Source organism: Photinus pyralis, unplaced genomic scaffold (assembly GCF_008802855.1).
Source record: "Photinus pyralis isolate 1611_PpyrPB1 unplaced genomic scaffold, Ppyr1.3 Ppyr1.4_LG2, whole genome shotgun sequence".
Lineage (NCBI taxonomy): Eukaryota > Metazoa > Arthropoda > Insecta > Coleoptera > Lampyridae > Photinus > Photinus pyralis.
The window spans coordinates 4,412,050-4,439,713 of record NW_022170403.1 but is presented as its reverse complement, the minus strand read 5'-3'; the positions used below and the strand labels follow the sequence as shown (position 1 = coordinate 4,439,713).

The 27,664-nt window shown below is 35.6% G+C and overlaps 1 protein-coding gene across 1 annotated transcript; it reads right to left on the bottom strand.

The window, feature by feature from the left end:
- Window positions 1-10,786: 10,786 nt before the first annotated feature.
- On the bottom strand, window positions 10,787-27,000 carry LOC116164480 (serine protease snake-like). The gene is made up of 6 exons (XM_031478666.1): window positions 26,874-27,000; window positions 14,131-14,358; window positions 13,934-14,073; window positions 13,775-13,884; window positions 11,255-11,681; window positions 10,787-11,207 (listed from the first exon to the last, which is right to left on the bottom strand). The coding sequence occupies exons 1-6, from the start codon at window positions 26,947-26,949 to the stop codon at window positions 11,034-11,036; spliced, it is 1,155 nt and encodes a 384-aa protein (XP_031334526.1). The 5' UTR covers window positions 26,950-27,000; the 3' UTR covers window positions 10,787-11,033.
- Between the last annotated feature and the right edge of the window lie 664 nt (window positions 27,001-27,664).

Below are 27,664 nucleotides of genomic sequence, written 5' to 3'. Positions count from 1 at the left end.
ATAATAATAATAAGCAGATCGTTGTCACTGCTCTTGGTGTGAGTTGAGATATGCTTTTTAACTTCGACGGAAAGGAGTTGAAGACTTGTTAACCTTGTAAGGAATGAACATTTTAAGAATTTCATCAAGAGATGGCAGGACCAGTTCGTACGAAATTTGACCGGGCATATTAATACCCCTGGCACTATTCTAGTTCACGCATTTGCTGGAGTATATAAACAAGAATCACAAGCAAATAGGAGAGATTCCTCTGAGAGGAACCTCAAATCCCTCTCTCGAAGAGATTCTGAGATGCAGTAAATACCCGATCCTGTAATCTTTAAACCGCCACGAATAAACAAACATTATCTGGTCGAATAATCATCGCAGTTGTATTATCTTATTCCATTGACTAAAAACACTATTATTCAATGCTTATTCTTTCTGCAACCCCTGAAACCTATCTTTATAAATAAGCAACGCATGGTAGAGCAATCACCAGAGTGGTATTATTTTATTTTACCTGAATCCGTTCTCAATAATTTAATCAACCAACGCCAACGGTAGAGTAATCACCGGAGATATTATATGATATGTATCTTATTATATTATATACAGTGAGTTTTTTTTAAATGCGAACATAGGAGTTTGCATGCAATGTAATTTCCCTATGTTCGATTTAAAAAAAAAACACATCAATCTATGAGGTGTGCGCGGTTCACATTCCCAAATCGCGCAACTTGTGTGACTATGAACAGCAACTCTAATAGTCTTTATGATGAAGAGCACTCGGTAAGATTTTTTTAAAGAAGCCATGTGAGGCCATAGCAACTTTAGGATACATTTTTCTTAAACTTACAATAACTTGACCTCACAGGCCACGCACTGACACCACAACTCATTGTGAACCAACCTTCAATTATTTGTAGGTCATGTGCACCTGGTATTCTACTAATTTGATCTATTCAATACATAAATGAAGAAAATAAGAAAATAAATACCAAAAACAATTACAATAAATGTTCGAAGTGTCCTCCTTGACATTCTAAGCAATAACCTAACCGATTTCGTAATTAAATTGCACGGCGGTATTTTTAAAAATGTGACAGCTGTCAATTGTACCTACTACTCATTTGAACTACTCAATAGATTGATGTGTTTTTTTTAAATCGAACATAGGGAAATTACATTGAATGCAAACTCCTATGTTCGCATTTAAAAAAAATTCACTGTATAAGTATAAGCATTATCTTATGTTAGCTTATCCTACCCCCTAAAACCAGTAACCCTCCTGTTGCGTCCCCAAACTAGAACAGTTATACTTTAGTTATTTTGAAAGTTCCTTCATAGAAATTATCCTAGCACGCCTTGTATATAACTATTTCACTTGTCTCTGTATATATTGATCCTACTTGATATGCGCGGCGCATGAGTAATCGAAGTTAGAATTCGCCAGCCTCCATACGCACATTCGTGGAACAACAACGAACGAGAATAGATATCGACCGTACAACCATTAATAATAATGAACATGTCTGTTAAAAAGCAGCATGATATTCCAGTATTTCGTTTTAAAATGAGAAATGACTGTTACTGAATTCCATCAGCAAAGCCCGTAACTTTTTTGCAGAACGAAGGTGCACTGAGACTAGGGATGGGCGATAACTGTTTTCACCTATCGATAAGTATCGTGTACTTACCCATCGATATATTTTACTTATCGATATGCCGATAATGATCGAAATATCGATGGTTTTCGATATATCGATACCTATCGATAACTATCGAAATATCGATAATTCTCGATATATCGATAAGTATAAGTATATCGACAGTTATCGATATGTCGATAGTTATCGATATATCGATAGTTATCGATATATGAATACTATCGATAGGTATCGATTATGTTGCTAGTTATCGCTAGGGATGGGCGATAACTGTTTTCACCTATCGATAAGTATCGGGTACTTACCTATCGATATATTTTACTTATCGATAAGTATTTTATTTCATATTTGCGAAATTCGGAAACTATCGTTTCTTTTATAGTGTTTGGTTCAGTATAATGGCCAGTGTCCAGATGGTGTGTTGCTGAAGAGATGTAGTATGATGTTTAATTGCCAACAACTGCTCTTGTACTCTGACATTTAGTCTCCTATTAGTCTGACCTATGTATGATCTAATCATTGAGTAATTCACTCAACGATCTAATACAATTAGTACAACGAATTTCGTAAACTCCTTGTTTTTACCTGGGATATTGTCTTTGGGATTTCTAAGGAGATGTTGTAGAGAACGGTGAGGTTTAAAACATACGCTAAATTTATCTCAACAATAACATAATCTAATCAATAGTTATCGCCATATCGATATATCAATAGTTATCGACATATCGATATGTCAATAGTTATCGACATAACGATAGGTATCGATATATCGATACTTATCGATTAGTATCGATATATCGATAGTTATCGATATATCGATTTTTGTAACTCTACCTATTGTTATTCGATATATCGATAACTATCGATACCTATCGATATATCAAAAAAATTCCCATGCCTAACTGAGACGCATGTACTTTTCTCTGATAGTTCGCGATATCCGGTTCCCGGAACACTTGCACACTTCATGCTCATGGCTGCCTTCCAATTTTTCAATTATCTATATACACCCTCAGCCCGCAAAACTTACCGGCGACCGTTTCAAACTATTTCACGCGAGTACTGAGCTGACGCGTAGATTTATTATGTTTACCGTTTTCGCGGATAGAAGCGAATCGAAGCTCTTCTAAGTGAGCCCTATTGCGGGTTGGAGCTAATTACTCCACGGTGCCGTGCACATCGCGCTTTCACGGTCTAAACACAAAAGTTGTTTATTTTTTTGCTACACTGGTGTTTGCTATACTGGTTATCGTCCAAATGCAAATCTGCAAGAGTTTTAAGCCATTTTTTTAAGAATGCAACTTTAATTCGAATTCTTAGACTCCAGTGTTATAAGAAGCTGGGTGTTCTGTATGTGTCGATACTTTTTCTAGGCTTAAAACATACCCAATGCTACAAAAATACACATAAAGCACTTAGATATAGGTGAATAAAGAACAACTACAACATATTTAAAAAGATTTAATGATAAAATTGTATATGATATAAGTATAATAATGATGTGCTTTTCTAAAATGTTGTATGTGAGTTTCAAACGAATCGAGTTTAACATTTCACCTGAATTTGCTTTCGAAATGCGATAAGTTGATTTTAGGAAGTTGGATGGTGTGAGGTCTGAAATTCTGTTTCAACAGGAAATGTCGACCATAGAAGCAGCTGCAGCTTCGGAAGTGCCACATCCACTTCCGGTTTGTCCACTCCAAACCTAACTTTAACTTTGACTTATGAACCGACGATGCGTTAGCCCTTCGTAATCGAATAAAGAAAGTTTTAGATTTACGCCCGAAAATGCAAAAAGCGAAAGCAATTTTCATACGTTGCGTTGTACACAAAGAGACGAAATAGCAATATTAATCGAGTGTATAATTAAAGTAGCTTCAGGCAAAAGTCAAGTAGGTCATCCGTGGGGAGCACGTAATATCTAAATTATCTAATATGAGAGGGTAGCGAAACCCTTCAAATATCAACCATATAACGAAAGCCAAGCTGGGAAGCTTTAGAAAATAGATCAGGTGCAAGGGTGGCGACAGTGCGTGTGCCTCGTTAATTAATCTATCGATCTCAATTTGAAATCACATTCTCAATATTTAACTTCATGTTCACTGGGAGGTGTACAATATTTCTTCCGTTCTTAAAACTCGTGGCTTACGAGCGTCTACCACCTCATCTTTCAAACCAAATGACGAATGAAACGATTGCAATAAAAATGCAGCACTAACTGTTGTGATAGCGACAGAGTTTACGACACCCTTAGTACTTTTTATTATTCCTTTCCTTGGTTTTTACTTTCGACGGCGGGCCTTTTATGAGCGACTTCCACTAAAACACAAATAAAACGTTAAGCATCTCCAATCTCTTTTGAAAGCTGAAATCGAGACGACTGGACCACCTCTACGTGTTATTTGATTTATTGGGTGCGGTTTCTAACCCCCTATATCTCAATAGAATTCGCCCTTAAGTGTCCTGTAAGTTGAACACTTACTCTCAATGAGATTATTCATTTTCGATAGTTTTCTGATAAAAACGTGAATCTTCAGGCATAGCATCTGTAATATTCATTGCGCGATAACTTACAGCATCAACTCTACCGTCTTGATGCATTACAACAATTACTTACGTATCATGATTCATGGGAAATGTTCTTGTGTATACTAATTAGATTAGATTGTTATGTTTTACTTCAATCATTGAATAATAATTGTGAATTTTATTTTTTAAAAACAAAAAAAATGAGCTATTGCTTGCGTTTTGTCCGTCCGTCCGTACCCACTTCCCCCGTTTTGAACGACTTCGGAGGGGGGGGGGGAGATTTACAAAGGGCGATTGGGACGTCTGGAAGAAATATTATGCATTGACGATGTCAAAATATCTCGAAAATTTATGTTTAATATTTTCAAATGAAAACATATCATATATGGTGATAAATTGAGGTAAAACGGCCAGTGGGTCATTAATTCGACAGTGACTATCATTTATATCTCTAAGGTGACAAATTTTATGCATTAAGGGTCCACTCAAACCGACGCGGAAATGCCGGGACGGGAACGGGAGCAGGACGGATGCGGGATATATTTGCACAGAGAGTTATGCAAGCATTGCATACCGATGCGGCGGTTCGCAGGCATACCCCGCTGCAGAAATATCCCGCATCTGTATCGCTCCCGTTCTCGCATTCCGCTTCATGGAGCAAGCGGTCTATGACGTTTCATCGTCGCCGTTTCATCGTGGCCGTTTCATCACGGCCGTTTCATCGTCGGCCGGTTCATCGGAAGCCCGTTTCATCGTAGGCTGTTTCATCGTCGGCTTTGCATAATAGACCTGCGCATATTTTTACTGTTTATTTAAGGTCAAAAAAAATGAACCACCAAAAGGAATAACATCTATTGGATCTAACGTTACCCTTATTCATGTAAATTAAATGAACAACTAATTAAAATTGCGTTAAGATTAGGTTTCATCGTTAATTTTTCGCTTATGAATATATTTGCACTATATGGTTCGCAACTTAAAGCAAAATAAAAACAGAATAGCAAACAATATACAGCAGTAGGTATACATGTTTCAAAATTGGTAATTGTGAGCAATACTTCGTAAATACTCTATTCTGTCCCTTGTGCCGTAAACGGCAACTATTCTAATTATTCGTTCGTCGGTTTGGCGATATTTTGGAAATTTGACGGGCGGTTGATTCCCAGCAACAAGTTGTTCATAATTGGCATCTCTAGCCTTTTGCACTTTTCGAAGTCCATCTATCAACTTTCAAATGCTCGAATGATCAACTCCCAACTCTGTCTGCCATCGTCGATGAGCATGGTTATTGGTACGATCTTCGTGATCAAGTACTCGGTCATATAAATTCCATATTTGGGGAGGAAATAAACCTGGACGTCTACCATCGCCACGCCTATTTGGTCGTCCGATGTAGTTATCTTCTAACCAATCTAATAACGGTTGTAACTCGGCACGCAACTCGTTCTCGTGGTGCAATCGAATATTTTATTCGTTTTGTAGGTCCGTTTTGTTCTTGTTATTAATTAACAGTAAAAATATGAACAGGTCCCCTTTGAAAAGCCGACGATGAAACGGGCCTCCGATGAACCGGCTCACGATGAAACGTCCCATCCCGCACTTTCTTGTAATGAGGAACTACAATAGTCGCACATCCTGAAGTGAACTATCACATGGCAATGGAAGAAGTCAACGAAATCACAGGCATGACCTTTGGAAATGTTTTTATTTTTTTATTTTATTTTATTTTATTATCCCTCTCTTTATTTTTATTTTTTATCAAAAGGAAAGAAGAGGTGCGAACCTTTGCAGCAGTCCGGAACTCCATGCTAAATTGAAGTTAATTAAATTTACTATAAGCTTATTCCATATGACTTTCCTTGTAGGAACCCTCCTTTGGCCAAAATTCCTCACGAAAGTCGAGCAAAACTTAACACTTTCTTGATGACCATTTTTCGAAGGGGCCTAATTCAGAATCACACCAAATCTATTCTAAAAATGATAAGGGAATGTTTTTACCAAAAATGCCCCATTTTGAAGAGGTGAAAACCTGAAATAACTCCGAAAATTTCGCGATTTTTCGCCCGCTTTTGCATTAGTTTTATCAGGTTGCAAACTTGGATTTACACTACTCAGACATTCTCTAACAACATACAAAATATGCAATTCTCGGCAATTTTTTGCGACCTTAAGCCCTTTTTTGGTACCATACCGCTGGCCTACCATGGATGGCGATTACTGCATAAATAAACACCTCCTTCTAAACATACTTGCCAATGCCTGAAGTAAAAAAACTCTACAACTTTTAAGCGCCAACTTAAAACTATCTGTATCTAGTTTGGATCACCCGATATACCTATACAAATACTTTATAATTTAGGTTGCGAAAGTTAGCACCACCAAGTTTTCCAATCGAGCTGAAATGTTAGCACACGTTTTTGTGCCTATAAATCGTGCTATTTTCGTGCTTTTAATACCAAACATTCATGCTGCATAACAAAACAAGATATTTTTTAAAAAAAACTGTTGGTGTGTTAAACTTTTACACTAGCACACCATGCTTTTTATCTGTTCTGTAATTTCTGTCATAATTTTAGTGCTCAATTCGTGCTATTTCGTGCTGAAATTCCAGCATTCGTGCTACATATTTTAAGCAGTTATTAGAAAAAAACCGTGGTGGTGCTAACTTTACACTAGCACCACCAAGCTGTCCAAATGTAATAAAACTTTGAAAACATTTAGTGATAAATTCGTGCTATTTCGTGCTGCAGAACTAACATTCGTGCTTGAAATTTTAAAAAAATATAGCACCAAAAGTGTGATTGAGCTAACTTTACACTAGCAGTAGCACCCTTATGCCTCCCGATCGAGATAAAAGGGTAAGGTAAAATATACTTTACCTATGTTTAAAAAAAACAATTTTAGTTAAAAAAACAAATTCAATTTACTTATTATAGACAGTTATTTTGTGATCAGCTTTATTGTTCCAAACGACAGCGGGAGTTTGTCATGACTCACCAAAGTGCGAATTTGATCGTCTTTTTACGGTGGCGTCCGGCATTTAAAAAATGCACTATATTTTATACTTATTACATACATCGTTTTCCATATCTTTTTGAATTCGGGAGACATTCGTTCCCTCGTACTTTTGTTCACCATTAGAAACATATAACTCTAATATTCTCTAAATCGAAAAAATTAACTTGAGAACTCTTATCTGGGTCCTAATTTGGGCTCGATTAATAACAAAACCAACCATTTACGGATGAAACAAATTTATTCGACAATCAATGAAATAAACTGCACAAGAGAAAGGTACTCGAGGCCCAATAACACATGTATTCCGCAATAAGCCATCGATCAAATAAATTTAATTTAAATAAAGTTTTCATTACCTTAAGTTAGATACTATTTATCATCCGGTCATAATTGCGCTTTTTAACGAACAAACGCACTAACACATAAAACAAGCAGCGAACTGGTGATGATTCCAGCCTTCACTCCTTTAACTGCTCTTTGATTTAAATGATTTAAATTAAAGAAATTACTGCGTTTTGAATTGTAAATTGGCCCGTGTTTTCTTATCTTGAAACTAATTAGCTATATCAAAACTTCTTATCTACGACCGGAGATAAACTTTTACAAATCCTACGCCATAATTTCCCGGGCCCAGATGTACCTTTGAAATTTCTCGAGGATGCGCAGAGGTCGCGCTGTGAGGGTGCCGGGAGGTATATTGGGGTGAAAATTTAACCGTACCTAGAACTCGCGCTCTGAAATCGTAGGTACTCGGGGGTTTTCGCGGTCATCGAGTTCATATCTGCTCTGAAGTGGAGTGTGTATTATTACAATTCACTCCTCAAAATTCACCCCCATTTCTCTCATATCATCAGGAAATTTCTACGGCTGATCTGGACCCAGGCCCTTTGTCTATACTCCACGAATTCGAACTGTTTGAGTAGATGTGGATTAAACGAGTAAATGAAATGCGGAATGCTATCTCAACATAAATTTTACCCGACGTCTCTAAAAAAATACGGACGTGGACTGTATTTGTAGAGTATGACGTACCTTGACTGCCGGACTCACATGTTTATCTGGTAGTTTAACGAACTTTCATTGTGAAAAATTTGTGTCCAACGTAAGCTTAAATGGTGCGGTACCTACTGATTCACTTTCTCCAAAGAAGTACCTTCTTCGTTTTATAGTAGTTGTATATTCAATCCATTATCGTGACTTTAAGGGTAAAAAAGAAATAAACTGCTATCATTCTATGTAGTAAAAAGAGAAATCCTTAAAAAAGCGGCCATTTCACGTTTGAATTGTTTTTATATTTTATTTGGATCCACCTATAAGGGCGTAGAAATTCATCTCCATTTTCGAAAGCTAATTTTTAATAGTGAGTATCTTGTCCATTGTATTTTGCGAATTGTGTTTCAAATAATAGGTAGTTAGTTTATTTGTGGATATATAACGGGATCGGTAGTTAAGAGTTAATCAAATCATATGCAAGTGAAAGGAGAAGATGACTTTAGTTATTCACTATATAGGGTGAGCTATTAGTGCATGGGTTTATTAATGCACATATTTGAAATATATTTTAAAATAAAACCCAAAAATATCTTCAATGAAATTGCAATTGTTATACAGGGTGATTTCTATCAAAGTCAAATATAACCACCACTATTATTACATATTTCGTTCATTCCGACACTAAGATAGGGACCTTAAATTCGCATATATTTAGCAATATGTGCCCTAACTTCAGCAGTCGAGCTTCCCACCGTAATGTGTAAAATATGCATAATATTATTTATAACAAATGTAAACGGAGCTCCATTACTGTTCAAGGAAGTGTACATTTCATCATCAAAGCAGGTATTGCAATGTGATTCCTTATAAATAACGTATCTTAGGATAATTTAAATGTTTATAGTTGGAAATCTGAATTAGAAAAATTGCGCTTGATTAATGATGAATGGATATCACACGAAGTCTTGCCCAATTACTCACCCAGATGAAGGAAAGTGAAACCTGCAAACAGCATGATTATTTATACTCAGACGTAGAAATTAGACAATAGCATTTTAGTATGGTAATTCTTGGATTGATGAACAGTGTATCATTTGTCTTATTTCTCAAGTTCCTCCAGTAATCAAACTATCACGGAAGGTTGCGCTCGAGTAAGGAACTATTTAGTGGATTGGATTGTTGTTATTGGCTTATTTGAGCTTCTAACAAATATCTCGAAGAGGACACGTTGCGAAATGTTGAATTTGAATTCGATCCAAGTATCATCGTGATCACAGCCAAACATCTAAGTACACTACAAAACCAAGATGGTGGAATTGTGAATTAAAAAACCTAATGCACATTTATTCATAACGGGATATAAATCATAAGTACAGCAATAAATAACAGAAACGATTTATCATACTTTTCATGACGGTTCAAACGTTACGATATTCTAGCAGACATGTAACTTTTATAGAAATTTCTATCAAAACTAGTTATGGTATAACCTTCTGTGATGTGTAGCACAAATGCTTGAGGTTGAGTTTTAGCACAAAATAGCAAAAATTAGAAATTAAATGGTTAATTAACTGTTTAAAATATATAGCACGCATTCTTGTATTGCAGCACAAAATGGCACGAATTGGACACCAAATTTTTTTTAGTTTTTATCCCAATCGGACAGCTTGGTTGTGCTAGTGTTAATTGAGCACCACCACAGTTTTTTACAATAACTTTTTACAACGTGTAGCACAAATTCTTGTATTACAGCACGAAAGAGCACTAAATAAGCACTAAATTATGACAAAATTACAAATAGATTATAAAACATGTTGGTGCTAGTGTAAAGTTAGCACCACCACGGTTTTTTTCTAATAACTGCTTAAAATATGTAGCACGAATGCTGGAATTTCAGCACGAAATAGCACGAATTGAGCACTAAATTTTTTTAAAGTTTTATCTTAAACGGACAATTTGGTTGTGCTAGTGTAAATTTAGCACCACCACAGTTGATTTACAATAACTTTTTACAACATGTAGCACGAATTCTTGTATTACAGCACGAAATATCACGAATTGGGCACTAAATTATGACAAAATTACAGACAGATTAAAAAGCTTGGTGGTGCTAGTGTAAAGTTAGCACCACCAACAGTTTTTTTTAGATATCTTGTTTTGTTATGCAGCATGAATTTTGGTATTAAAGCACGAAATAGCACGATTATAGCACTAAACGTGTGCAACATTTCAGCTCGATTGGAAAACTTGGTGGTGCTAACTTTACGCACCTGAAAAATTAGGTTGGATAAAATAATGTTGTTTTGGCTCCAGTTTTAAATGCAGAGGACTATAAAACCCTAGATAAAACCTATGCATTAACCGTTTAATAATAATAATAATTTAACATTTATTAATCTACCGTACATTTTATACAAAAATTGTCAACTGTCTGTAGCACGCTAAATTATATAAAGAAGTGAAAAGTCCGTTTCAGATTTTAAAGAGCCCCAACGCAATTTCTTTTTGAAAACCAGTACCTATTTAAAAGCGGACAAATACGAAAAGTACGCTCCATAGCAATAAGAGCTTGAAAGGATCGCCTAGACAATAAGTAATAAGCTTATTATGGTTTTATTTACACGTTTAAAATGTACATGGGCGTGTAAATGGGTAAATCAATTACTTATGCACATTAAGTACAAATTAATTGTACTTTAATTGTCAAATTCATAGCTTAGAAAAAATCATTACATAAACTGTGGTCCGTATTTATATTTAAAATGAAAGATGAATTATGTCACTTAAGAACTGCTCGCCAACACAGCAGAGACAACTCGTTTGAAGGTCGATTGTTTTGTAGTACTACGACCATACATTTTGTTCTATCCATCCAACGTAATTCGATACTCTCGTATACACACCGGGAATGCCGATAGCTCCACACCCTCTTCCGAACGACGTAATACCAACTATCGAATACATACAGCGAACATTTGGATCTGAATTAATGATTAGAAGAGGTCCACCAGAATCTCCCTACAAATAAATAAAATATAGGCAAGGTGAAGCCTACTTGATTTTACCTGGCAAGTGTCTCTGGATAGTTCATGGTGCCCGGTACAAACTTGTGAAGAATCGTCAATTCCCTTCCTTAATCTCATACCTATATTTGCCCTATATGTACGATTACATTCGGCATGTGTAAAAAATTCCAACGTCACTTTAAGTAGGTCGTCACTACCACCGTCCGTAAATCCAACTTTACCCCATCCTGCCGCAACTGCTTTCTTTACTGGAATTTCGAAGTTTGTATGCAAACATGCCGGCCTTGCATACGAATTTAAATTTACTTTTCTATTCAACTTTACTAATCCGATGTCATGGTAATTTGAGGGAGGTTTAAAATCTGGATGTCTAATCAACTGCGATATAGTAAAATCTTGTACGTTTTCATCACCACTATTCGAAAATAGTTTCACATCGCCAAGTCTAACATATTTAGGTTCACCCCTGAAAAAAGTCAAATATGTGTAGGTACCTAATAAGGATTTACTGAAATGAGTTAAGTTTCTTACAATTTTTATCATTTGTGTACTTATGTTCTTATCCTGAAATATTAGTAGTATGGTATAGCCGTTTCTAAATATGACCTTGAGCTGTGAAGGTCATTGGGCGTTAAAGGTTGTTAACTGTAGATGGGTCATTAACCTTATTGTCCATGAGAATGACCTTTTCTATTTAAAGGTCGTTCACTTTTTGATAAAAGGTTATCGACCTCGTCTGTTCTTAAACCCTTCAGCTTAATAGTTTTGATCTCAGTAGATAGGAAGCCACTTATGCGAGACAGTCACGTGACACTCCAGACGTGAGGTTCTGCGTGGTCTAAACTTACTGAACGTCATCGTGGTTGTTGGGTAAGCTACATATCTGTTAAAAACACAGGTCTGTTCATCAGAAACAGGTTTGATGATCAGAAACAGGTCTGTTCATCAGGAACAGGTCAGTTTTACAGAAACAGATCGGTTAAATAAAAACAGGTCTGTTTCTGATGAATAGACCTGTTTCTGATTTAACAGTTCTGTTTTTTAACAGGCCCGTTTTTTAAAGAGACCTGTAGTTTAGACAACAACCACGATGACCATCAGTGTTTAGACCGCGCTTGAACCTCACGTCTGGAGTGTCACGTGACTGTCTCGCATAGGTGGCCCCCTATCTACTAATACTATTTAAAACCTTAAATGCCATTCCAGAAGCAATTATATGTCCGTTATGTTGCTTTAACTATACCCCCGTGAAACAAAACGTACTTTCCCAATAGTTAGAACGCCGATTAATAGGATAGGCAACCAAATTGCCTGAGGCGACAACTCATTACTTGAAAGGGAAAACAAAAGAAACTTCCTGGCACTGGCCAACAGTTTGCAACTTTTTTTATGTGCCGCACATCGTCCAATCTCCAAGTTAGTATAATACCCTTGGGGATGGCGCCCAGATCTCGCCAACACCACATCTTGTAGCCCCATCCCTAAAGTTGTTAATTACATGGCCCCGATAGGTACACGTACACTCCTCGTCTTTTTAAAAGCGTTCTTCTACGGGCTCGCATTTACTGCCAGCCAGCCAGCCAAACTGCGATTAAAAGCTACATTTTTACAAATAAGTTTGCACAAATGCGCTAAAAAATGCTACTCAATACAGTATGTACCTTTTTACGAGCCATACAAATAAAGTTGATGTTGATGAAAATCTCACAACGGTATCTGTTCTGGTTTTCTTTAAGCATGATACTAACTCTAATTTGACGTCGTATCTTGAATGGTTTAATAAAGCCCTCATCGCACTTATATCGTAAATAATTATTATACAGGGGGTCCAAATTAAAAGGTACATGCTGTAATAGCAAATACAGTAGGTATAAGCATAGATTGTTAGGTAAACATACGCCCGATCTTGTTTCGTTTTCTAGTTATCAATTGTAAGACATAATTAGGGTCGCCTGTGACGAAATCGTTGCTGAGTAATATCTATCAATTGCTAATGATGTTAATCAACGTACCACAGTTTGTCTTCGTACGGGTTGTGGACGGATTGTGAAATATAGTATATTGTTTATCAAGAACGAGAAGCGAGTTTGTCGTCCGTGGTAAACACTAAATTTTTTTTATTAGTAACTATGCTGGAATTTCTTGTATATAAACGGCTAGTCAACATCACAGGCATAGAAATCAAAAGAGACAGAGAAGTAAAATGTCTCTGCCTGTTTTCCGCTTCTCTGTCCTTAGCAACGAAACGATACTTCGCTGTGTGAATGTGATCAGCGAAATGTCCACATTTGACGTACGTATAAAAAAAATAAAAATTTTTTGATATGACTTTTACCTTTATTTTGTAACTGAAAACAATATAATGGTACTTTGTTTACTTTCAAGCTGCCATAGCTTGAAAACGAAGCAAGATTGGACGTATGTTTATCTAAAAATGTATCAATGCTTATAGGTAGGTAGGTACTGTACCTGCTATTACTCGGTGGACCTTTAAATTTGGGACACCCTGTATACCTACCACATTAGTAATTGAATACATTATTTCATCGAGTAACTTACAGTGAACTCTGATACATGCAGTGGGCAGCTGTCAATACAAATTCGTCACTTATAAGACTGCCACCACATTCCCAGGACGGTTTACCTTTATTATCAAATCCTATTAGCGCCTAAAATTGAAATAGACTTTACGTAAAATATTTCTTTTCGCCTAAATACCATATGCGGAAATTCTCTCGTAAGAGCTTCAGTTCCACCGACGATGTTTGGAATGGCTACCAGGGCACATGTATCGCTGGTTACTTCAGAATAATTCACGAGTTCTTTTTCATAAACATATTTCTGATATTCCCAACATTCTATAAAATAGGTATATTGTCCTTACTGGATCAAGGTGATCACGCCACTATACTTACTTTTTCTACTCGTCGCTCCGTATCCTTCATACGCCGGCTCTGTGGCTATTCTTGACTCTGGGTTGGAGGTCGTAGATACCTCCTCACAGCAAACGACAGGGAAAACACCTTTAAATCCACATAGATCCGGAGAAATGCCTTTTTTCAGTTTTTCCCTAGCTGGTATACACAAAGATAGTACTCTACATACCCCTTTACTGTTTGAAGATTGTAGAGTGCACCGGTCCCCTGCAATACCACAGAAAACTAAGTAAATTGTTTGTGAAGAAAAGACATTCATTTCACAAAAACAATATTCTCCAGATGTACACGTAAAAAATGTGTAGGGATTTACATTGAATAGATCATTTGTTGAAAGCATCCATCATTATACGAGGTATACCTACTATCACAGATTAACTGCTCCTATCTACCAAATGATCCAATACGCTACTCATTACCGTTGAGTGAAAGTTATTCAATTTATTTAAAATTTTGCGAGATCCCGCAAATACCGCGATTCTGCGGGATTAACAGCTAACGATCCGGCAAATACCGGGATTGAGATTTTGCTGCAGGATTGCATTCCCTACAACGGACGAAACAGTGCAGATAGCTAAAATATTGCTCAAATGGACCGTTGAGTGAAGTAGAACAGTTGTATATATTTTTTTACAGTTTATTTAATCAAAGTATAATCAACTTTGTTCTTTTATGTAGGTATAGTTTGTGTTAAAATGGAATTTAGTTTGAAGTGGGTGCCGAAGTAAGAACCGAACAACGTAGGTCATTTAATGCTACTGCCTTACTGCCTATTTGGTTTAAAATCACATTTTTTAATATGAACTGTAAGTTGTGGACTGAACGTAGTTTAAAGCCTGTCTCACAATTGACGCCAACGTGAACGCTAACGCGAACGTGAACGTGAGCATTTAATTAAAACATGAATATTTACTATTTCCATTCACATATAACGCAACGGGAACGGGAAAACGTGAAACAAACGCGACAGTTGGTCAACTTTTATCTTTCCCGTTCCCGTTGGCGTTTTAAACATGCGCGCGCTTGCGATCCAGCCACATAACCTTTAAAGACCAAACTTAACTATTTTTGTACGAAGTATTGCATGATTATCCGTTTGTTGAATTGAATAGAATAGTCTGTGACTACCACAGAACACATTTTAATAAACAAAATATTCCGTGACAAAACTTAACACTCCAGGAGCGTAACGTTAATTGTGAGACTGCGAATTTGTTCATGTTCACGTTACCGTTTGCGTTTCCGTTGGCGTTTACGTTTGCGTCAATTGTGAAACAAGCTTAACTGTTACTGTATAAATAGGCACCCTTCCAGAACATATTTTTATCTTATAAAAGTAGACATAGGGAAAAACAATACACGTAACTTTCTATGTCTACTTCTTAATAAATATCGCACTGTATATGATCTAAAGGGCTGTTCAGAGTGGGAGCGGCGATCGTGACGTCGAGAATAGTGTTTCATAGTAGTCTATGAAGCGCTGAATATTAGATGAGAAGAATTTTTGGTTTATAAAATGGATCCAATTTAAAACAGTGCATTTTTGAATGTCACTAGACCAGGGCCCTAGCCAGCGATTTGTTGCTATCAGGGCCTTGATTGTTATAGACAGGGCGAATTAAAAAAGTGGTGTTTACGTTGCGCTAACTAGGGGGGGGGGGGGGGGGCAATTTTTTCAAAAGTTCAAGTTGAAGTTCAAGGTTATTAATTGATTATTTCATTGCTTTTAACAAATTATCAACCAACAACAGACAATGCAGCAGTAATAAAAGTGTATTATGGCTTGGATTGGATATCATAAGGTTAAGATATTTTAACCCCTTATCGTGATCGGTTATAATTCCTTATACCTCAAGAGTGGATTGTAGGAGGAGGGTACTTACAAAGACAAAATGAATGTTTTAAACAAATGGGCTTTATCTGCACAAGAGTATTGCAAAATTTATCCTTGTTTAGACCACCATCGCTATTCTCCTGCCAGGGCGAAAATTTTGTTTGCCAGGGCGGCACGATCCGCCCCCTCTGGCTACGGCCCTGTACTAGACACCCGGTATTATTTACTTATACCTACTATAAGATTCCAGTTTGGAACTCCATAATGCGGTTCTTGTCTGTATTTGTGCAATTAGTATCTCTGCAACGCCCTCCTCTGGTATAAATTTCAGCAGTGACATTTTCTCCTCCCGAACACATTTTATTTAAATCAGTGTAGTTCAGGCGTCAGAGCGTTGAGTGAAAGATAATTACTCAATGGTCAGGGGTTTTGATAAGGAAAACGTTTTTAATAAGCCAATTGTTTTAATCTCCAATTCTGGCCGGAACATTTGTTTAGACAAATGGAAAGGTGAATGTTTATGATTTTTTGGAATAGGGAATATGCATGTGGTTTAAATTTACTTGATTCTATCTCCCGCGAATATTTATTGTTCTGGCATTGTACCTAAACCATTACTTTCTTATTTAGTTTGTTTTTAATTGCAAAAAATGTTAATTCAAATGAGCAAAATAAGTGAACGAAATTCACATTTGCGAAACACATCACTATTGGACGAATGAAAGTGACGTCAAATGCCACGCTATCGCATTTATTGTATCAATATTCATAAGTACTTAGTCCAGTCAAATTGCGGTTTGGGCAGATTGGGCTGGTTGTTGTCATTTCACTCGACGAAATCAAGTGTATTCTATGTAAAAAGAACCGCTGAATCCGAAAATCCTAGTCCCCCTAGCCGAAAACTCCCGGAATATATTGTTATGTATAAGCAAAAAATATATATCAAATGACGGTAATAATTTTAATCCTGTGTTCAACTTCAAATTCATGTGATATTTTTTAGCATAGCCTGATGATGGGTGGTTAACCCGAAATCGATTGCTTTATAGAAACAATAAAACATTTGTGGTTCCTTTTAATATTTCAAATAATCCGATACAATTATCAAATTCAAGATACACCCTTAAAAAGAGACTCAAGCAAAGGATTTAGGTGTTCTGTTCGATAACATGCTAACATTTAGCTTACACATTGATACAATTGTTAGGCAATCTTTTAAAACCTTAGGTTTTATTATACGCATTGGTTCAGATTTTGCAAATTTGTCAACTATTAAGTATACTACTTTTTTCTACATTTGTACGAAGCAAGCTTGAATATGGTGTACTACTGTACTAGTATGGAATCCAGCATTTAAAAAACACGAAGAATGCCTAGAACGTATACAACGTCGTCTTTTAAAATATGTAGCATTTCGCTGTGATGGATACTACCCTACAAGAGGCTACCCACAAAATCTACTGCTAGAAAGATTCAATCTTTTACCCTTAAGTAGCAGACGTAAAGAATAAGTGTGTCGTTCTTGTACAAATTATTATGGAATGAAATTGATTGTGTCACATTACACAATTATTTAAATTTCTCTGTGCCTCGTTCTTCCTCCAGGCATTTCCTAACTTTTAAATTACTCTATTGCAGAACAAATCTCTTACAAAATTCCCCAATTTATCGAATGTGTTATAATTATAACTCGGTATGCGATACTGTTGATATATTTAACACTAATTTAAAATTCCTTATAAGTATGATCCAATAATTTTTGTCTTTTTCTTTTTTGCTTTTGCCATTGCACTAATACAAATTTACCAATATTGTATTTTGATTTATGACTTTATTTTGTTTATTGTATAACTCTGTTAACAATTTTCTCTCGCTTTAGTTATAAATCTATCATTATTATTTTAGTTACATTTTTGTTAATTTTTCTATATTTCTGTGCGACTTTTATTGAACAATATTTAAGTTTGTCCTGTATTTAGACTAGATAGTCTCTTTGGACAATAAATTATTATTATTATTATATTTCTGGTGGCATTTTGGAAAACTAAGAAAATTCTTGGGATTTTGAAAAAAAATCGCACAGTCCGTCGATTTGCAAGAATCAACGGCACAATTATTGAAAAATGTAGTTTTAGGGTTTACTAAGTACTAACTGTAAAAAAATTGAGAATGCTTTGGGAGTGGTCCCCTTGGACCTGCAAAAAAACACTTTATCGGGAATATTTCTAATAGTGTTTTTGCACTTTTGTATAAGACAATACCTATAAAATGGTTTTTTAGCTTTTTCCAGGGTCTGAATAGCTATTACAACTGAAAATCTGTATAAATAACTCAACACTAAAAGTAAACAAATACTGGTCGTGACTTGTGACGTTATCATCGAGCGATAAAAATAGTTCAGTACTTTTTTGTTCCTTGTTAAATGGTCTACAAAAAGTAATTCCACATTTTTCTTTCTCAATTCTCAATTTTGGAGGGAGTTGTAACGCCCAAACCCCCCCTTCCATGAGTGAGCCCCTGATATTTTAAACATCTGATGTAATTATTTTCATTGTTTTGTTGCCTCGAATAGATTTTGTTTTTTTTAAATTCATCACAGCCTACTTGATTACAATATAAAAACCGTTGATATAACTGGTATCTTTTAAAGGAAGTTGGTAAATGTTCCTCAAAGGTAGCCATCTTGAATTTTTTTTGACATCAATTCTAAATTAGACGTATCAAAGACAGTAACTTTTATATTCACACTATTTTTTATATCTCTTATACTTTCGATGATATGACATTAAAGAAAATATCCAATTTTAGTATTTCGAATTTACGTCGAACCTATTCGACATTTTGAATTTCCACAAGGAAATTTTAAATAAGCATCTAAAACTGCAAAACATTGCCCATTTCACCAATTCCCTATCTTTAATAATAAGAAAGTTACCAATGCAATCCCACACGATATGGGACACACTGTATACTATATTCCATAGATACATAATTGACACATAAGCATTGAATTCACACATATAATATATGCGTTTAAACGTCTATATCTCACTTAATTTTTTTCGTACAGAAAATGTCCAGTGAGCAAAATGATTGCAATTACAAAAGGTACAATTTGATCTTGTAGCCATTTTTTACGTTTTCTTATCTCCAGTTGTTTCCGTTTTAGCGGATTGACTGGTACTTACTTGGTAGATATAATAAATACAAATTTAACGTCAAATGATTGGTTATATTGACAAAATAAAAATCGATCCAAGTCCCACTTTCTCTTACATTTTCTTATTTAAGTAGATTTTTAAGTAATTCTTTCAAAGTTTCAACCAAGTTCACGCTCAGTTCTCTAGTAATTTGGACCTGAAGTTAAGCGTGACGTTGACGTTTCAGTATTTTGTATTTTTGTGTGCCATCCACAGAGTTGTGTATAAGTAAATAGAGAGGCAGTACATACGACCTGCGCGTGGAAAAATAACTCCAGCTACAGTGGCCGACTTTTAATGGCGGAGCCGTTGGGACTCATGCGCAGTGCGTGAAAAGGAATCAGCACGATTGTTGGGTGCATTCAGTTACATATAACATAATCACAAAACAAAACAGCAATAACTTTTCAGATGCTTCAGATTCATTTGTAAATAAACAAACACTTTGGAGCAATAATTTAAGCATGCCCATTACATTATACTCTTTACCGCCATTTCAATGTTTAGTAGGCGACGATCTGTACATAAATAAAGGTTATTTTAAAATGCTCCTAGAAAAGTGCAAGAAAAGATCAAATATATGGGTGGAAGGAAAACTCTTCGCAAGCAATTGCTGAAACTTGGTTTTCGATACAAGAAGTGTCGGGACAAACGTAGGTTAGTAATGGAAAGAAGTGATACATTGTAGTATGGCATCTCGTTATTTAAGTAGATTAAAAGAAAATGAACAACCTGAATGTGACAAGAAACCCGTTATATACTTGGACGAAACCTATATTCACCCATCGTACGGAGTGAGTAAATGCTAACAATCAGATGAAGTATCGGAAGTTTATAATAGGGCTGGCCAGAGGTACATCGTAGTATGCTGGTAGTCGTTCTGGTTTTGTAGAGGATGTCGCACAGTAAATCGGGGGATTATTACGATGATATGAATCATACCAACTTTATGCAGTGGTTAGAGAAGCAGCTTATACCAAATTTACCAGCAAACTCACGCACCTTATCAGTGTTCAAATAAATAAGCCACCAACAATGAATAATCGTAAGGAAGTGATACGTTCTTGGTTAGAAGCATTCCTACGAGAAATGAATTTATTGACAATGTACAATTTATTGTGAACACCAGCATTCCGATGATGATTAGTGGTCAAGTGACGATAATGAATGAAAAAAGTTAAAGGTTGTGTGTTAATTTAGTCAGTGTGAGTGTTATTAATTTCAATGTGATTGTTTCAATAACTGTCCATATTTACACAGCAGAAGTGCATCAGAATTGTAAATTGTGTTGAACATGAACATCTAACAATCTTAAATGTGTTTACGTTTTGTAGAAATAAAATTATTAATTTTACTGTTTCCCCTTGAAGTAATGCAACTCATATCGCGTGGCCCACTTATTTATATTTAGTAGAGTCAAATTTTGCATGAGAATGTACAGTCTAAATTTCCAACGTCCTCGGACACGCCCTGTCAGGGACCTTCTGAGCGTGGTGCCACTGTACATACCCTCTGCCGATGCTCCATTTTTGAGATATTTGAGTTATTGGCATTTGAAGTTTGTCGACTTTGTGGCTACCCGTATTCAAACTGTGTTTTCGGCATTGCACACTAAAATTTTGTCCCGCACCAAAATAAAATTTCAACTTATTTTATTCTTTCATTGCTTATTTTTATACTCACTGAGTGCATAAATAGATCTTTAAACTCGATCGCACGAAAAATATACGAATTCCTTTATACTAGAATCTCAAAAAATCTTTTCTCGATTCTGATGTTGTAAGCCCCTTACCAGCTTTGGATTGTAGTCTACTGTATTAAAAGTTCTTAACGATTGTAATGTTTCTTATTTATTCAAGACACAGTGTGAACAACATCATTCACCACACATTGAATTTCTTTTCAATTTTTGTTGCAATGAGAAACCATATTATTCTCAAGCCGAACCTGCTTTAAGGATCATTTAATTTGAAGCCGGTTCTGTTGTTGACTACTGCGCACACTCACCAACGGCCTGCGCAAGGTTCAATTGGAGTCAATTTTTCGCTACAAGACTGTCTCTCTATTTACTTATATACAACTCTGTGGTGCCAACAAGGTGAATTACACATAATAGTTAAATTAACCGCGGAATAGGGTCTTCCTGAAAAAAAATATTGTAACTTTTTTGTGTCTTACTGTAAAGTTTATAACCTGTAATTAAACATCTCATATACAAAACTTTTCTTTCTATTTCGGTGTCACAATGATGATTTTGTACAACTGTTTTCGGCCGAAAACAGTTGTACAAAGACAGTGATTATAGTCGTTTTTTTTTGGTAACTCATCTCTTAAGTTGGCAGTTACTAGTTAGTACAAGTAGGTACTTCGTTGGGTACTTCCATGTTTGAACTTCAAAATGTCAGTCTTACTACGCTGCCAACCTAAAACTTAACGGCATAAAAAGTGTTCCCAACATAAAACATGTTAGTTCTAATGTTCCCTATAGTTTCTGATAATGATTTTTTAAATTAAATTAAAGCACCGAAATAGAAAAAATAGTATGAAAAACGCGTGTTACAATGCTTTATTGTAATACTCCTATCTTGCGGACACTCGTGGCTACGCTTCGCGTCGCCACTCGTGCCACAAGATAGTCGTATTACAATAGGTCGCATTGTAACACTTGTCTTTCAATATACTATTTCCTAATTGCAGCATGCCAATAAACAACATATAATATCGTAAAACTTTTAAATTTTGTCATGCAACCGACGACATGCCGATATTGGCCGAGCGTCTCATACGTCACTACGCGGGTTGCCGATCGGGAGTTATATTAGTGCATGACACTGATAGGAGTTCGATTCGACTTATTATGGCAATCTGCCATAAACTGAGTTCTGACTGGTTCCTAAAGGGGCAGTTAGATAGTCTGCCAAAGGTTGAAGTGTTAATGGTCGCCGCCTTTTTCTCGAAAAGTGAGTTTTTCCATGCCACTCGTTTGAGTGGAGTCAAAGCCCAGAAGCAAATCTGTTATGGTTCATAGGAAGTATAACATCAAGTTTTGTGTGTATAGTGCAAGGTATAGTGTAGGTACAGTAGTGGTCAGAAGTAATGTTCTCCCTCAGATACCTCAACTGCAGAAAATGTACTAATATGTCAGTTCCTCCCTGATTTAGTTCTATTCCAATTCAATCTTAGGGATTTTCCTCATTTTGAAAAAAGCTTAAAACTCACAGGAGATCTGGTGTATTATTTATGTACTACACTTGAGACAATCGAGGAACATTACTTCTGACCAAAACCGTACCTAATACAGTATGCACCTTACGGATTTCAACGAGCAAATTAGGGTGTTGGATATATGGAAGTGAAAATAGAGAAAAATGTGTGCGCTGTAAGGGCACAGATACAGATATGCCCAGAACAGAGTTCGAAGTAAATCATATTCTGAATTACAATTACAATATTATATATCGATGGATTTTCGTCGATAACTGACTGAAAGTAAATCGACATTATGTACTTTAATTAATTAGAATCGTCTTCACAACAATACAAATGGAATGTCAAACTCGCGGTATCACGTCGAACTTTTTTCGTATATTTCCTGTTGGGACGTTTATATACAATTTATTAGGTTCGCGATGACTTCTGCTATCACACTCAGGTACAAATGCAATAATTATTCGACGCTTTTTTCCGTCAAAACGCCGTTTTCTTTCTCTGAATCGATTGCAAGCAATGCTACGGCTGAGCGCCAACGCGCGTATTGACGTCACTGCAACGTGGCGGTCATTCGAAACTTTTCAAACGCCGTTCATTTTAAAATCGTGTTTGCTAATCACAACGATTTCTCTTGACAAAAAAATGAGTACCACTAATTTTTTTAATGTGCTTGGAGTTCATTTTCAAGGTTTTTGAAAAAACGCGGAAAACCCCATTACCAGAAATAATTATAATAAGCACTTTTTATTGCTTGCTAAATTAGGAATTAATTAATGTGTTTTTTTTTCATGTTGATTAACACACACTATCACTTGATAGACGTTGATATCCCTACAACCAATCCTTCATGGAAAATACGTTAAGATTAGATGAGGAATATGTACGTAATGTAAATTTCCGTATCGTAATTCGCTGCAAATCGGAAATTAAACATAATCCAATAAACCCTTTAACTTTTTGGTACCTACGTTGCTGAATTGGAAATCCATAATACATTTAATTGACGTCATCTTCCTTTTCCAAAAAATTCTCGGTAACGATATAGAACTTCTCTCCCTAATTAAAAATTAAAGCACGGGCCCAAATGTTAATACGAGTATTATTAAATCATATCAGCGACTAAAGGTAGTAAAGGTGTAAATGATAAGTAACAATTATTCTATTTTTTCTATTTCAGTGTCACAATGATGATTTTGTACAACTGTTTTCCAATGAATAAAGAGTACCTACTTCCATGTTTGAACTTCAAAATGTCAGTCTTACTACGCTGCCAACCTAAAACTTAACGGCATAAAAAGTGTTCCCAACATAAAACATGTTAGTTCTAATGTTCCCTATAGTTTCTGATAATGATTTTTTTAATTAAATTAAAGCACCGAAATAGAAAAAATAGTATGAAAAACGCGTGTTACAATGCTTTATTGTCTTTCAATATACTATTTTATAAGTAGGTACAGGTTCAGCCGACTGTGATTAATTGTAATGCTTTCTAGAACTTAGCTCTGATTTTTACAAAGTTGCTTTCTTACTTAAATACCACTAAAGAGGTCTTTTGCAGTAAGGCCAAATGGTTTAATGATGCACTGCACAGAAAAGTTTTCAGTTGCTGGGCGAATTACACAGCGTATTACACTGAAAAAAATAATTTGGTTTTCCTTTTACTATATTGTAGTAGTAATCTACTTTGGATTAACTACAACAAGGACAATCCTACTAGGATTAATAGTACAATGATAGATACCAGATACGCACCACTACAAAATGGTTCACTCTGTAAATAATATTTACCACTACGAATGTGTTGTGCTAAACGGAACAAAATGCTTAAAAATTATACAATTATATGTCTTGTGAATTTTACCACTACGCACGGTTCGCAACGAATAGCTTACTACTACAAACAGTAACATTGCAGACTTTTACTACTACTGAGGTTAATATTATTCAAGTGATGTGTTGCAGTTAATGAAACATTAGTAGACTGAAAGAAATATCTTAGGAATAATTTGACCGTGGCCATTTAGCGGTTGAACATTGACGCGTTAAGTGTAAAAGTAGTGTAAAGTTAAATAATAAATATGGAAGAGTTGCTAAAGGATTGGAATCTCCAAGAACTACTTCCAGTTTTTACTGGAAAAATGCTACGCGAATGTAATTTCTTCTGAAGGGCGCCTAATTTTCAAAATAACTTCTTAAAACAAATAAATGTCTGCTTTGGCTTCCGTATTTTTATCTTCGGTCATGTGGGATGTATTCCGCCGAAGAAAAAGTTGATATTGTCAATTGGTATAGTGCTGGTAACAGTTTAAGGAGCGTAAGAGATTTATTTTCTGATAAGTCAAAGCAACAATATTCAAACTAATTAATATGACACCCATATGTTTATTTGTTTTCAAAAGTTATATTGGATGGACAAAATTAGGTGCCATTGAGAAGAGTTTTTGCCTTTTGAAAGGAGACTTAGGGAAATACAGTAGGTATGTACCTCGGTATACCTATACACAAATCCCTATATGTCTACTTCTAAATTAATATCACTGTAGAAGAGTTGCCTTTACTATTATATTCTTTTTTAAAGTATATTACCTAAAGTTGCCGAAGTAATATACTCGCGTACGATTTACCGGCGTGTAGTGGTAAATATAAGTTTTATGAAAGCGGTTATCATAACAACACGTAGTAGTAAAATTCAATGAGATTAGTAGCGGTAATTATCACTTCGCTGTAATGACCATTGGTACCAATAACTTATTACCATTCTGTAGTGGTAGCTGTTAAGATTTTACAAGTTGGCGCCTATTTTACCATAAAAATGGGTACCCCTGACCGGTTTTTTTTCCAGTGTAGGTATATGGTATCGAAAAAGATCCCCTCTAAAAATTTTCTATTACTAAAATGGAAACGAGTTACGAAAGTAATCGTAAACGATTTACTAAAAACGGCATTTAATAGACTGGTTAGTAGAATTGTGATACGCCATTGTAAAGCAAACACATTAAATGACTATACACAAGACCATCAAACAAGAGCTAGAAAACTTTACTTTCGTGGAAGTGGTGAGCGTGCAGAAAGCTATAAAACATCGTAAAAAGTTCAGAAAGGTTACATTTGTTAAACAGATGTACCTACCTCCTACCTACACAATGGGCTACAGTTATTTGGTTCCCTTTTTAGCCTTTAATACCTTACTTGGCTTTGGTACGATTTTGATAAAATGTGGAACTTATGTTAGAACATATTTATAAAGTAAAATTCAACACTAGGTAATGGAAAAACCTAGGTTCTAAGATCTAAGCAAGGGTCATTTAAAAAAAAAGGCTTCCATTTAAAGTCATTGCAACACTGTGAATGTTTAAATTCAAGAAATAGTAAGAACTTACACAGAAAGACGACCATTAAAATCGTATTAAAAATTCTTAAGAGTTTGGAAGAAAAAATGAAAGACGTGCTGAAAGGGTGTATATATTTTTACTTTTTTTAAATTTATTTTTTCATGGAAACGATAATAAAAAAATTCTTTATATTAAAACAACCTAAAATTAATCATTGAAATTCATGGTAGTATCCCCCACCTTATACTCGTTACCGCCCAATGATCCGTTAATAAGTTCTTTGTCGCAGAGGTTCCAACAAAAAACTATCCGATGTCATGGAGAGTGTTGAAAACCATTATCATCGATTACTTCTAATATAGGTGCGCTTGTAGTATCATGGGTACTTACTGCAAACATAGTAATCAACTAAGATAGCAATTATTTGGAGGCCACATATTAAGTTCGATGAATTTTGAAACTGGTTTTTCGTAATTTGCAAATACGTTATCGTACCTACTTCTAGAAGTATCGGATAGTCCACCATCTTGAGGGGAGGTAAAGTTGTGCCAAGTGCAGCAAATCCACGTATTCGTGGATTTGAAACCGCAATTTTTTTTAACTATAAGGTGCAAACTGGCATTGGACCATTTATTGGAATGGAATATCATGTATGTTTTGATATTAATTTTTTGCAGTGTAAGCTGATTCAGTGTTAACGAATACCTCTGCCCTCTTTAACTTTGTCTAATGTCTTTGGGTTATTGCAACGGAAAATCTAAGTAATTTGGATATTAAAAATTGTAACTACAAGGATATATGTTAGGTACAGAAAAGTACAATAATAACCAAATTGAAAATTAAACTCTTTCTCCTCGATTGCCTATAGATGCAGTTGTTGACCTTTTAACGTACTTGTTGATTAGGTAAATATATAACAGTACTTCAAAAAATACCCAATGTTAACATCGCGTTTGCCAATATTTTTGATATTTCTGCAGTAGGTACATCGCCGTTTTGGACCATTTGTGACATGCTCCACATAATGTTTAACAGTCTCCCAATTTACTGCAAAAACTGTCGTATGATCATAATATTTATTTACAAGTAACGTTTTTAGAAGACTTTTCAGAAACCCCAATAAATTCGACAAATTAAAAAACTTGCCTTCTGTAGCATCCCGACTAATTGCGTAATTCAGCAACACTAGTAACTTCAAGACGACAAATACATAAAACGCCATACCGCCAAATTCCACTTTCACAACACTAGTTTGTGAAATCCAAGAATCTGAAAATATTGTTTTCATTGAAAGTTTGGAAGGGAGAGTTCAACTATAATCTAATTGACTTATCGCATGTTGAGAATGACCCCGTGTTGCTCACGCAACGATGCCAGACATAATACAGTATAGAAAGTAATATCTATTCTGATTTGTTCAAAAAAGTTAGTAACCATCCCAGAAAATGTTGGACCGGTGATAGACCCATGCCCTATATTGGATGGGAGCTTCCCGGCTTATTTTTTATTTCTGATCTACAAAGTCCAATAAAAGCAAAAAGACCCGTGTGTCCTCAATTTTTATTTGCGAGTAAAATAAACCCAAAATAAATTATTGAAAAGCTGTATTTTTAGTCCGAATTTGAAACGCTTCAGTCTAAATACGTCACAAACCTACAACCAATCACGTAGAAGTGAGCCGGCAATCTTGTGCGGGGGTCTGACGTTTGTCGGATCGCATTTGACGTTTTAAGAGGCATGGTCACAGCCGTCTATAATTACAAGCCATGCTGAGAAGTTTGGCGTTGTCCGAAAGTCAATCGGTGGACCGATTTAAGTTTTAATGGCGTCTTGTTGCTCTTGAAAAATGGCATTTTTCCTCTCTCCTGTGTTTCGCCTTGGTGGTTTTAATACATACTTAGGCAGCGTACAATTGTACATATATTTTATTCATTTAC

Excerpts from the sequence above, each read along its gene's own strand:
- LOC116164480 (XM_031478666.1), bottom strand. The coding sequence starts at position 26,949 with ATGGCGTTTTATGTATTTGTCGTCTTGAAGTTACTAGTGTTGCTGAAT. Across the intron at positions 14,074-14,130 it reads CGGAGCGACGAGTAGAAAAA|AATGTTGGGAATATCAGAAA; the intron begins GTAAGTATAGTG and ends CCTATTTTATAG. Across the intron at positions 11,208-11,254 it reads TATCCAGAGACACTTGCCAG|GGAGATTCTGGTGGACCTCT; the intron begins GTAAAATCAAGT and ends ATTTATTTGTAG.